Below are 10,413 nucleotides of genomic sequence, written 5' to 3'. Positions count from 1 at the left end.
TTTTTTTTTTTCTTTTCATTTTTATAAAACCTCACTGATGCAAGCAGGGTTTTCATATGGTCCAGATTTCATTAATGTTGAACACGGAAAAAAAAAACAAGCACTTCAAGACACGTCTCATGGTGATGAGGGCATAGATTCATAACATACTATCACTAGCGTAACTGAGAGCACACCAAAAATCACGATTTGGTCTGTACCTTGGTTTTAAGGTCATTTGATATGGTCAAGGGAAGAAAAAGCAAAAACAAACAGCTAATTTATTGCGTAACCCAACAGATTTCATGACATTTAAAAGGAAAACATCAACAGCCTGAATCTTTTCCTTTTCGGAACGAGCAACAATAATAATTGGTCTTCATTTCGGGAAATGACGCCGAAAAGTACAGTAACACTTTGAACAGTCGAAATTCTTATGCTGGCTTATTAGGTTGTTTAAATGCAGCTGGAACTTGAATTTGCACTGTGCTACTTAAAAAAACAAAACAAAAAAACATATGGCGAGCCATGATGTCGTCCGCGAGTCAGAAACTGAGCTGCACTGTGTTTGTTTGCGGACCTGGCGTGTGGCTACTTCTCGTCCCTGACCTAACATGTTCAGCGTGTGGGAATAATTGCTCGATCATGTTTCATAATTGCCCCTGCAATTGGTGTTCATTTTACAGCTAGTTTTGAAAAATTGTGGCGAGCTTTCGCAGGCCTCGAGTTTGACACCTGTGCTTGAATGTTTATGTAACGTTGTCATTTTCCTTGTAACTACTGTCAACAAAATAAATGTGCGAGATGTAAATAATTGATCACTCTACTTGGATTATGCGCTTAGAAAAATATGATTTGAAACAAAAAAAAAGTTTAAATACCTGGTTATTGCACATGTTGACAATGTATCCAAACAGGCATCTGCAGTTTTTTTTCATTCACTCCATCATGTTATTGGCACAAGGACGCATGCGTATTTGTGTCACCTAGCGGGAAAGAGGGTGAATTACAGTGTTATCGATGCTTCCACTCTTTCGATAAGAAAAAAACAAAACATTTTGCCATTCATGTCCCTCCCCAATGCTGCTGGTGTTGCTTGCCAGTGGCCAGCCAAATATCATGGCGTCATCCCCGATAAATGCATCACATGGGGCATGAAAGAGCTGCTAGGAACAGCAGGCAGCCATGGGGCAAGGCACGGTTGTCACAATCAGCCATGTGTGTTTCAAAGTAGCTTTATAACAAATATTGCTTGGATCAGAAGTCATCAATACACAAATGTGGCAAACATTCTGCCCTTAATATAAATAAAAGTGCAGATACTTGTTTAAAAAAAAAGCCTCTGGTGGACAGACACTGGGAAAAGTAGAAATACTGATTTGATGAGTTTACTTTGGTAAAAGTACAAATGCAGTCTTTTAAATGGTGCAAAAGTACTAATTTATTTTTACTGCCGATTACAGGACAGTCGAACCTCGTGACAACGTACCCCGAGGGACATGACGAATCTGTACGTTATAACGGTAGTTCGTTGTAAGCCTTTCCAATAAAATGGCCGCCAACTAACGACGTCTAATACAGTATAACATTTATAGTTGTATCAACATGTCAACTACAAATATGAATCCATGAAGAAAAATAATTTTACAAGACATGAAACAACGAACTGTAGCGTTCCCACTTAATCTCTGAAAACTTTCAGTCAGCCGCTTTAGGCAACTGCTCGTGCCGCCGACGAAGCCAACGCTTTGTTCAAATCAAGGTTGCGGCGATCGTTAGCTTCCCGCCGTTCGTTGTTACGAACACCTTTTCACCATTTTGTGGGAAGATCTTGGTAGTTTTCATCAAGTTTACGTTCGAAAGGTGTTCCTTGTAAGCAAAATCGGCAGATGGAAAATGAATGAAATCGGGACTTGGAAATGTGAACGTTAAAACGGTGAAAACGCTGTAAACGTTGTTCTACTGTTGCTAGCTTTCTATAACAGCTAATAGCTAGCTAAGAGCTATCGAGCTAGTGTGGCTCGGATTTTTATGCTACCAAAAGAAGGTGTACTCATATCTTTGCTAACACATTTACTCAACTGATGAAGGGTTTCGGGGGAGCTACCTAAAACTACGAGAACGATTCCAATGAAACCGGGTTGGTGTTCCGAGCTAAAGGCATTATACAATACAATACTGTTTTAGCCAGTACATTTCTTAACGGAGCCTATTGGATACCTGGACTTCTCAGTGTCCTCGCTCAGCAAATAAAGTATTTATTGTGAGCGTGATCCCGATGATGTCAGGAGGATGTGAACATGTGATCAGCTGACCTTCTCAGTTAAGCGCTGGATGATTCAGCAGCAGCTGCACCGAGGTGAGTTTCCTCTTCCCTTCCCTATTTTCTTGATCAAAATGCAGGAATTTCAACTTTAAATCATTGCCTCTTTGGCACTTTGTTGGTCAAATTACTTTTGATCTCGTCAGCCCTTTAATTTGGAAGTTTTTTTCATGTATTTAACTGGTATTTTCCCCATTGCGGGACAAATAAAGGCTTATCTTATCTTATCTTATCTTATTTCATTCAACCCATTTCGTGTTTTGGAGAGATTTCTATTTAGAACAATTAAAATGCGTTTCAAAGTTCTTTTTACGTGTTTCATTCGATCTTTTGTTATCGCCAGCACCCGACCTAGAATTTCTCCAGCATGTCAAGATTTCAGGGTTTTACCAAGGATTGTTTCAAAAACAATATAGTTGATGAAAAATGTATTGCTTCTGCAAAGTAATGTTTGAGTTAAAAAAAAAAAAAAGACTACAGTGGACTTGTTTCTTACTCCTTCAGAGAAGTGACCTCACCATGGAGCGTAAACTAGATTTGTCTCGCTTGACCGACGAAGAAGCGAAACACGTCTGGGAAGTGATTCAGCGTGACTTCAACCTGCGGAAAAACGAGGAAGACCGACTTGGGTGGGTCTAATTATTGATACGGTTGGAAATATGTACATACCTGTTTGTGAATCATGTACTTGTGAGAACGGAAGAGAAATCCATTTTTGTCATTGTAGAGTGCAGATGCAACCAAATTGGGTTGTATCACAAATGGAAAAAAAAAACAACCCAAAAATGTGCCATTGTATGAATTTTGAGTTTTACGGCGCCTGGTTGAAGGTTTTTGACTGAAGTCATGCAACACGTTTTCATACAAACAATCAAGGAATGTGAGCGTGAAAGCCGCAGTACATCATGACAGTCACACGGACATGCCACAAAGACACTCTTGTCTCCACAGCAGACTCAAAATCCCATCAGACCCCAGGGCATGCAAACACACACACACACACACACACACACACACACACACACACACACACACACACACACACACACACACACACACACACGGAATTTGGAGGATCATTCAATTGTCTCGTCACATTTCCATAGAGGAGAAAGTAGGTGAACCCACATGAGATAATGCTAATTCTGATGATAACATCTACAATTTCATAACCGCATTCACAATTTCTCTCATCACAAACTGAATTGGAGTTTCAGAGGCACAATCAGATTATCCCATGCCCAATTCGATTTTCATGATTGATGTACTGCGTGGGTGTCAAACTTATTTTTGTCGCTGGCGACATTGCAGTTACTGTTTCGTTTGGAAGGCCGTTATCCACTGAAACTATATCAAGAATAATGGTCAATTCAACTATTAAACAACTGGAATGAGGGGTTTGGTAGCTAAAAAAAATGCTTACAATAGCTCTCTCATTTATTACATATGAGAATGTGAAATTTTGGTACAGATTTTAGCAAGCATCATAGAAGTTGACGTTTCATTTGCTTTTGCGGGCCACATAAAATGCGGTGGCGGGCCAGATATGGCCCCTGGTCCTTGAGTTTGACACCCATGATTTACTATATGGGCGATTGTTACATTATTATACTGATATTTATTTGATGTCTGAGAATATTAATTGAAAAAAACTGTAATTTGGTTTACCTTTAATATTCATTTGTATTCTGTTTATATTATCATGTTCAGTGTGTTTGTTTTAGAACAACAACAATCATGATAAAAATGTCAGTTTTGTAAACATTACGGGCCTCACAGTGGATGACTGCTTAGCATGTTGGCCTCGCGGTGCAGGGGTACAGGGGTGCAGGGTTCGATTCCGGGTCTCGCTTTCCTGCGAGGATTTTGCACGTTTTTCTCGTGCGTGCGCAGGTTTTTCTCCAGGCACTCCAGTTTTCTCCCATATTCCAAAAACATGAACCGGAGGTTAATTGATCACTCTAGCACTCTGGGAAAAATATATTTTCCTGCCCATTGATATAATTTTGATCACCGGGCTTGAGGAGTGCGTTGGTTTCCCCCTGCCCAGACAGATGTTCGCACCGTCGTTCCACCTCCCATTCGCACGCCGCTGCAGTGAACTAATCATCTGCTGCTTCACAGCAAACTGAAGGACTCCATCCAGAAGGAGGACACCAAACGTGAGCTGCTCGGCGCGCAGAACAACTTGGCCGAGTCATTGTGTATCCGCTGCCTGCAACCCTTTAAGTTCCTGGTGAACAGCAAGCGCCAGTGCCTGGATTGCCGCATGTTCACCTGCAAGTCATGCAGCCGCTATAACAAGAAGGAGCACGGTTGGGTGTGCGACAACTGTCGCATGACCAGGTGAGCCCCCGTGTGCGAGCTTTTCCTGTCCAGCTCAGTTCGACCACGCTCAAACGGCGTTTTCGCTCCTGCAGGGTTCTTAAGATTGGCACCGTGGGGTGGTACCATGACAACATCCGGAACCGTTTCAAGCGATTCGGCAGTGCCAAGGTGATGAGGTCACTGTACAAGAGACTGAATGGAGACGGTGAGCACGAAGCAGGGAAGTCTGAAACGGTTTTTATTATTTGAAGATGCGGCGGTGCCTTGACTCACGAGTTTAATTTGTTCCGTGACCATGCTCAAAACATTTGGATCTCAAAACATACCATTCATCCATTGCAGTCAACCATCCAAAAACTTTGTATTTTCTTTGATGGAAAATATTTTATCATGACAAAGAATATTGCAAATTAGTTATGGACATCATTTTTGCCTGTCTTCAATGGACATGGTGCTGACCCTTCTGGTCCTTGGCCACCTCAGAGCAGTAAAATGCAAACATATGGAGATACAGTACATGGAGTCATCGTTGTTCTTCACAGATGATAAAGAATACATGCCTGTGAGTATTATCATAAGTCTGTGTGCTCTGCTTCAACCTTTGTGTTCAAATATCAGTTGATCACACTGCCCAATAGATGCTACATGCTATTCGTTAGCATGGCTGTGGTGTTTTTCGTTACTTGTTTGCAGTGCCAGGAGCATTGTACGAGCTGACTTAGAGGCTAAAGGTATATTGTTGCTTCAAAAACGCGACGTGTTATTGTCTTGGTTTGATGTTTAGTTTGACCGTAAACTTTAACTTGGAGTGGCAGTAAACATCTTGGAAGAGTCCTTTTTGAAGAACTGTTAGTTGTATTAGCCAGACTGCTGCTTGTTGTGAGATCAGTTGAGTCGCTGCTACCGAGCATTCTTTGCTCTTATCTCAAGTTTGCTTGAGAGGCAAAGCTCCCCAAAAATTGCCTGAAAGACAGCTCGTATCTCAAGGCACCACTATACTGTACAACACTTTGGACTTTCTAAGCAAATGTTGCAATCTGGGTCATTGAATTGGCTGTCAGTCTCTCATGTGTTCTCCCAAAAAATGACCATCAAATCATCAAGCTGACTGTGTATATTGAAATTATTATTTTCCAATTTCAAAATAGAGCACAATATATTCAAATGAATGTCTAAATGTGAGTGCGAACGACCACGAGCACCATATGCTAACAGCTAATCAAGTACTTTTTATGTGACAGGTGGACGGGATGACGACACTCAGAGCATGCCGGATGTCCGCAGCAGTGAGTCCTTAAAATACTTACCGTTGCCTCTTTTCAGTATGAGCAGTATGTGAGTTAATATTAGTACATTAATAGAAGGGGCAACCAAATATTTATTATATTTTTAACAGGCGGGACTTATATGTTGAATGACAGGGAAGTGACAGATTTTTGGGGTTTTTTTTTTTTGGTCACAAAATCATTTTTAACATCAAAATTTGCTGGCGACAAGAAAAATGGTTTGCGACAAGTACAATTGTTTGACTTGAGAATGCCTTTGTAACCTTTAACGAACCCCGACCAAAAAAAAAAAAAAAAAAAAATTGCTACGCTCAGAAACATTTGCAAGCATTCGCCGCTCAGTGAGATGCAACCTTTCATATGAAGACCGGAGGTGTTTCCGCAGTGTTATTCTGGAAAAAAAGGCAGCAAATTGGTTGAAATATTTAATTCTGACGCAGCCTCAACTTTAGATATCAATCATTTTGTGTTGCAGACCACTACAACCCAAATGACGATGATCAAGGAGAAATTGAGGCGCAACGATACAAATCGGTAAAACGAAACAGGAAAATATCCGCCCCCCCCCCACAATAAAATGTTATGTTTTTTTTTCTGACACAAATTGTCTTTTAGATGCGTAAAAATAAACGCCTGTTGTCAGTTCATCCATTCGACTTTGACTCGGAGGACTATTTCCCCCATTCACGCCGTTCGTCCGTGCAGGTAACACACACAAATGTTCAGCACCCAGGACAAAGCCACACACACACACACACACACACACACACACACACACACACCGGCAAACCACACCCACACACACACACACACACACACACACACACACACACACACACACACACACACACACACACACACACACACACATCTCAAGAGCTATTTTCGTGTTTTGTAATAATATTTAGGAATCACTTTTGTGACAGCCAGAGTTAGATTTTGTCTCAACTATAATTCACACAAGAAATGCACGTTTCTGTGTCACGCGTCAGCAAATTCAGGAGGATCGAGCCTACAGGAATGACGGGGAATTCGACATGAACCAACAGCGAATGAATCGCCGAAGAAGTTTGGATCGTTTTGCAATGAGAAGTGGTGAAAACAAACTCCCATCAGCACACTTGCAGAATGTAAGCGTGTACTTGTTTGAACTCATGATGGCGTTTCTTCTCTGCTCCAGACGATTACGGTGAGAATCGAATGGTTCGGACTCGATCTTTGTCCAAGATCAGCTCCATGGCTCGTCAGCAGTATATCGACACATCTGATGAAGAAGAGTGTCAGCGTTTTCCACCCATGTACCAGCCACCCCACCACCGCCGCCGCAACAGCCGGGCCTCATCTCAGGAGAACCTTGGTCAAAACCCTCCAGTAAGACACTCACCATGTTGCTGCTCACTTGGGTTGGGCCTAAAATGAATTTGGAAAATTCAATTCAATTCCGGTTTCTAATGATTCTTGATTAATATTGAAAAAAAAATGTCTGGTACAAACTAGCACAGTGTAGGGCATAAAATGCGGAGGCATTTTAGATCCAAGGTTGTTAATTCCGCAGACGTGACCGAACCATCATATTGTTAAAAAGCTTGGTTTGCGCCGTTGTGGGCATGGACACGGCCGATTCTCCTCTCATTCCCTTTAAATGTGGCGCACTCACGTCTTGCATGGAGACATCTCTGTGCGGAGAAGGACGTGGCGATTCCATGCGTGACCTGAACATTGTCACTGCTCTTGGCCAGTGTGGCAATAGACAACGTGAGCGGGTACGCTCATCAAAAACAGAATGAGCTGGTGATAACCCCTGGCGACTTAAATATGTTAGCGGGCGGCATGGCTCCCATGGTAGTGTTGACATGTCCTAACCTGAAGTTTGTGGTTTGTCATCGTCACCCGTTGTGACCATGCCACAAACAGGCACATCAAGACTTCCGCCTGTACAGCATTTCTGCCGGCGCCATTTTTGAAAATAAGGGCCAGAAGTATCATGAGTTGATATCGAACAGACATGTTTGCCCGCTGAGTTGCCATTGAGATCAGTCTCTTGGTGTATTAATCGGGAAACAAGGCTTTGCGCTACAATGGGAGAAATATTTGATATTTCATTCATAGCACCGAAAGAAGCGTACCTGTTTCCAAATCCTTGTGTTTACCATGATGCAACTGGATTGCAAATTTTTCTGCGTTTGTTTGGACTCCGCAGATTAACGAGTTGAACAAACGCATGTCGGCCATCGAGGGTCTGCTGAATCGTTTGGAGGAAAAGATGTCGCCTGCCGACAAGGTGACGCAGGAAATCTTTCTTCAAAGTCGTTGCCCCTCCGTGCCAGTTACTTTGATTGACATCCTCTTCATCTTCCACGCAATCTCCAGCTTTTTCAAATCCATTTCTCCTTATTAGTCTTCCCCTCGCCTCTTTTTTTTCCGGCATCCTTCTGCCGACATATCCGCTGTCCCTCCACTGCCATCTCAATCTTCCGTCCGATCAAGATTTTTCTTTCACTTTGGCTGATGCTTTTTACTCTGCTCCTCCTGTCATGTCCTACCTGTAACTCTCTTCGTCAACTCTCATCCCCATTGCTCCAAATTTTAGATTCATAGCACTTCAAAGAACTCCTGCACTTTTGTCGCCCCACCTACTCCTTGCAACTGACTTGAGCTCATCTGTCAATCTGTCTATCATCATTGCGAGCTCGAAGGGGCTCAGACCTAATCCCTGATGCATCTCCAACACCTTGAAACTCCTCTCACCATGTCTCGCATACATCTTTGCCACTCCTTGTACTTCTCCAGAAGTTTTTTTTTTTTTTTTAATGCTATTTTCATTCGAATGTGGGCGTGACATTTATTTAAGGTGTTTGGCAGGCGTCCGGGTCATCAGGACAGAACGAGGAAGAGAAGCTGATGAAGAAGTTGAGCGAGTTGGCCGGGAACCTCGGCAACAAGCGCATGTCATCGGACGACGAGGCGGACAAGAAGGCCTCTTTGGGAGGAAAAAGCATCGGTGGTGGCAGGGCAGCGGCCACTCTGGAGTCGATGAAGAACCTGAGCTCATCCAGCGACGACATGCCAAGTGAAGCACAGAAGGTAAGATGACGGTGCTGCTTCAGTAGCAGGGCGGGGCGGGATTTAAAATCGAGAGAAAGAGATTGAATCATTGAAATTAGGACAACATCGAGCTTTCTGTGTGTCAACTCATTTTCATTTCTGCTTTTGCTTGACCCCATAACAGTATCCAAGTGCCTTTATCACCGAACGCAGTATTTTCAGAGTCTGTCAAAGTACACCTTCTGTTTGCTTTTGACCTTGATGTTCATTACGTCAAGAAATGATTGTCCGTGATCAGTCAACAGAAATATACCGTACACATTGTCAATAACTTAAATGGCTTTTGGATACTTGACTACCAGGCAGAACCAACTCGCAATATGTTTCATAGACTGGTCGTGCAAATACATCTATGAAAAAACTTTTTCTTTTTTTTTTTTTTTTTAAATGCAAAAATACAAAAAACAGAAATCCCTCCTTATAAATCAATTCATATTTCTGGGGCTTTTGTTGACGAGAGTTAATACAGCAGATGTTGTGATGAAGCAGTCCCTAAACCGGAAGGTGAAGCTCTCAATTTAAGGAACTTCTAAGCGTTGGTCATGGGATTCGTTTCATGAGAAAGTGGCAACATGAGTTGTGGAGCTTCAACTACTCGACCCAAAGCTGCTTTGAATTTAGACCTGACACTGAGATGGTTGCAGTTTGCCACAGGCATCCTGACCAGATCAAAAGGAGAGGAGGCTCAGTGGTGCGTTCAGACTGGTAGCGCTGTGCAGGTTCGCTGCTGTCCCGCTAACATCTGTCCCTCTACATGACTTTCAGAGATCGACCGCCGCCGCCCTCTGTGACCTCACCACTGAGGCCCTGAGAACCATTAATGCCACAGAAAATGCGATGGTTGAGTTCGGCCTGTCAGAGCCGGTCGACAGAAGCCCCATGTTAGGGACTGATGCTAAACAAGCCGATGAGGCGTTCAGGCAACTTGAGGAAAATGTAAGCCTCCAGCAAACCGTACGCCTTCTTGCCTCTACCCCTCCTTCTGAACCTCTCTTCTTTGTGAAGGTCCGGCTAAGTTTCTTTGTTTTTAGTCGTACGACGGCCCTCCGCCTGGGCATTCGTGTCCTCGATTCCGGCAATGCAATGATCCGTCCATTAAATGGGGAAAGGCCCGCAAGAAAAAATACATGTGATGAGGAATTTAATAATAATAATAATGATAATAATAATAATAATAATAATAATAATAATAATAATAATAATTAGAATAATAATAATAGGCGGCCCGGTGGTCCATGAGTTCAATCCCCGCACTCCCTGTGTGGAGTTTGCATGTTCTCCCCGGGTCTGCGTGGGTTTTCTCCGGGTACTCCGGTTTCCTCCCACATTCCAAAAACATGCATGGCAGGCTGTTTGAACAGTCTAAATCGTCCCTGGGGGTTAGTGTGGGCG

The 10,413-nt window shown here is 42.8% G+C and overlaps 1 protein-coding gene and 1 long non-coding RNA gene across 3 annotated transcripts in view; one reads left to right on the top strand and one right to left on the bottom strand.

The window, feature by feature from the left end:
* Nucleotides 1–416: 416 nt before the first annotated feature.
* On the bottom strand, nucleotides 417–1,005 carry LOC109510465 (uncharacterized). The gene is made up of 2 exons (XR_002167118.1): nucleotides 483–1,005; nucleotides 417–451 (listed from the first exon to the last, which is right to left on the bottom strand). It is a non-coding gene; the product is annotated as an uncharacterized LOC109510465 (long non-coding RNA).
* Nucleotides 1,006–1,814: 809 nt separating this feature from the next.
* The window catches only part of mlpha (melanophilin a), a 9,998-nt gene continuing 1,399 nt past the window's right edge, over nucleotides 1,815–10,413 (top strand). Inside the window, exons 1-12 of one of the 2 annotated variants that reach the window (XM_019860719.1) lie at nucleotides 1,815–2,338; nucleotides 2,807–2,931; nucleotides 4,427–4,648; nucleotides 4,723–4,835; nucleotides 5,872–5,916; nucleotides 6,392–6,450; nucleotides 6,532–6,621; nucleotides 6,909–7,011; nucleotides 7,097–7,287; nucleotides 8,117–8,197; nucleotides 8,779–9,000; nucleotides 9,787–9,957. In XM_019860719.1, the coding sequence (XP_019716278.1) occupies nucleotides 2,822–2,931; nucleotides 4,427–4,648; nucleotides 4,723–4,835; nucleotides 5,872–5,916; nucleotides 6,392–6,450; nucleotides 6,532–6,621; nucleotides 6,909–7,011; nucleotides 7,097–7,287; nucleotides 8,117–8,197; nucleotides 8,779–9,000; nucleotides 9,787–9,957 (1,407 nt within the window). In that variant the 5' untranslated portion in view covers nucleotides 1,815–2,338; nucleotides 2,807–2,821. The remainder of the gene's footprint in view (nucleotides 2,339–2,806; nucleotides 2,932–4,426; nucleotides 4,649–4,722; nucleotides 4,836–5,871; nucleotides 5,917–6,391; nucleotides 6,451–6,531; nucleotides 6,622–6,908; nucleotides 7,012–7,096; nucleotides 7,288–8,116; nucleotides 8,198–8,778; nucleotides 9,001–9,786; nucleotides 9,958–10,413) is intronic. The other variant, XM_019860720.1, reaches the window with a different exon arrangement.

This window comes from Hippocampus comes, unplaced genomic scaffold (assembly GCF_001891065.2).
Source record: "Hippocampus comes isolate QL1 unplaced genomic scaffold, H_comes_QL1_v1.1 scaffold56, whole genome shotgun sequence".
Taxonomy (NCBI): Eukaryota; Metazoa; Chordata; class Actinopteri; order Syngnathiformes; family Syngnathidae; genus Hippocampus; species Hippocampus comes.
Note: the sequence above shows the minus strand (reverse complement) of the source record. Positions and strands in the feature narration are given on the sequence as shown.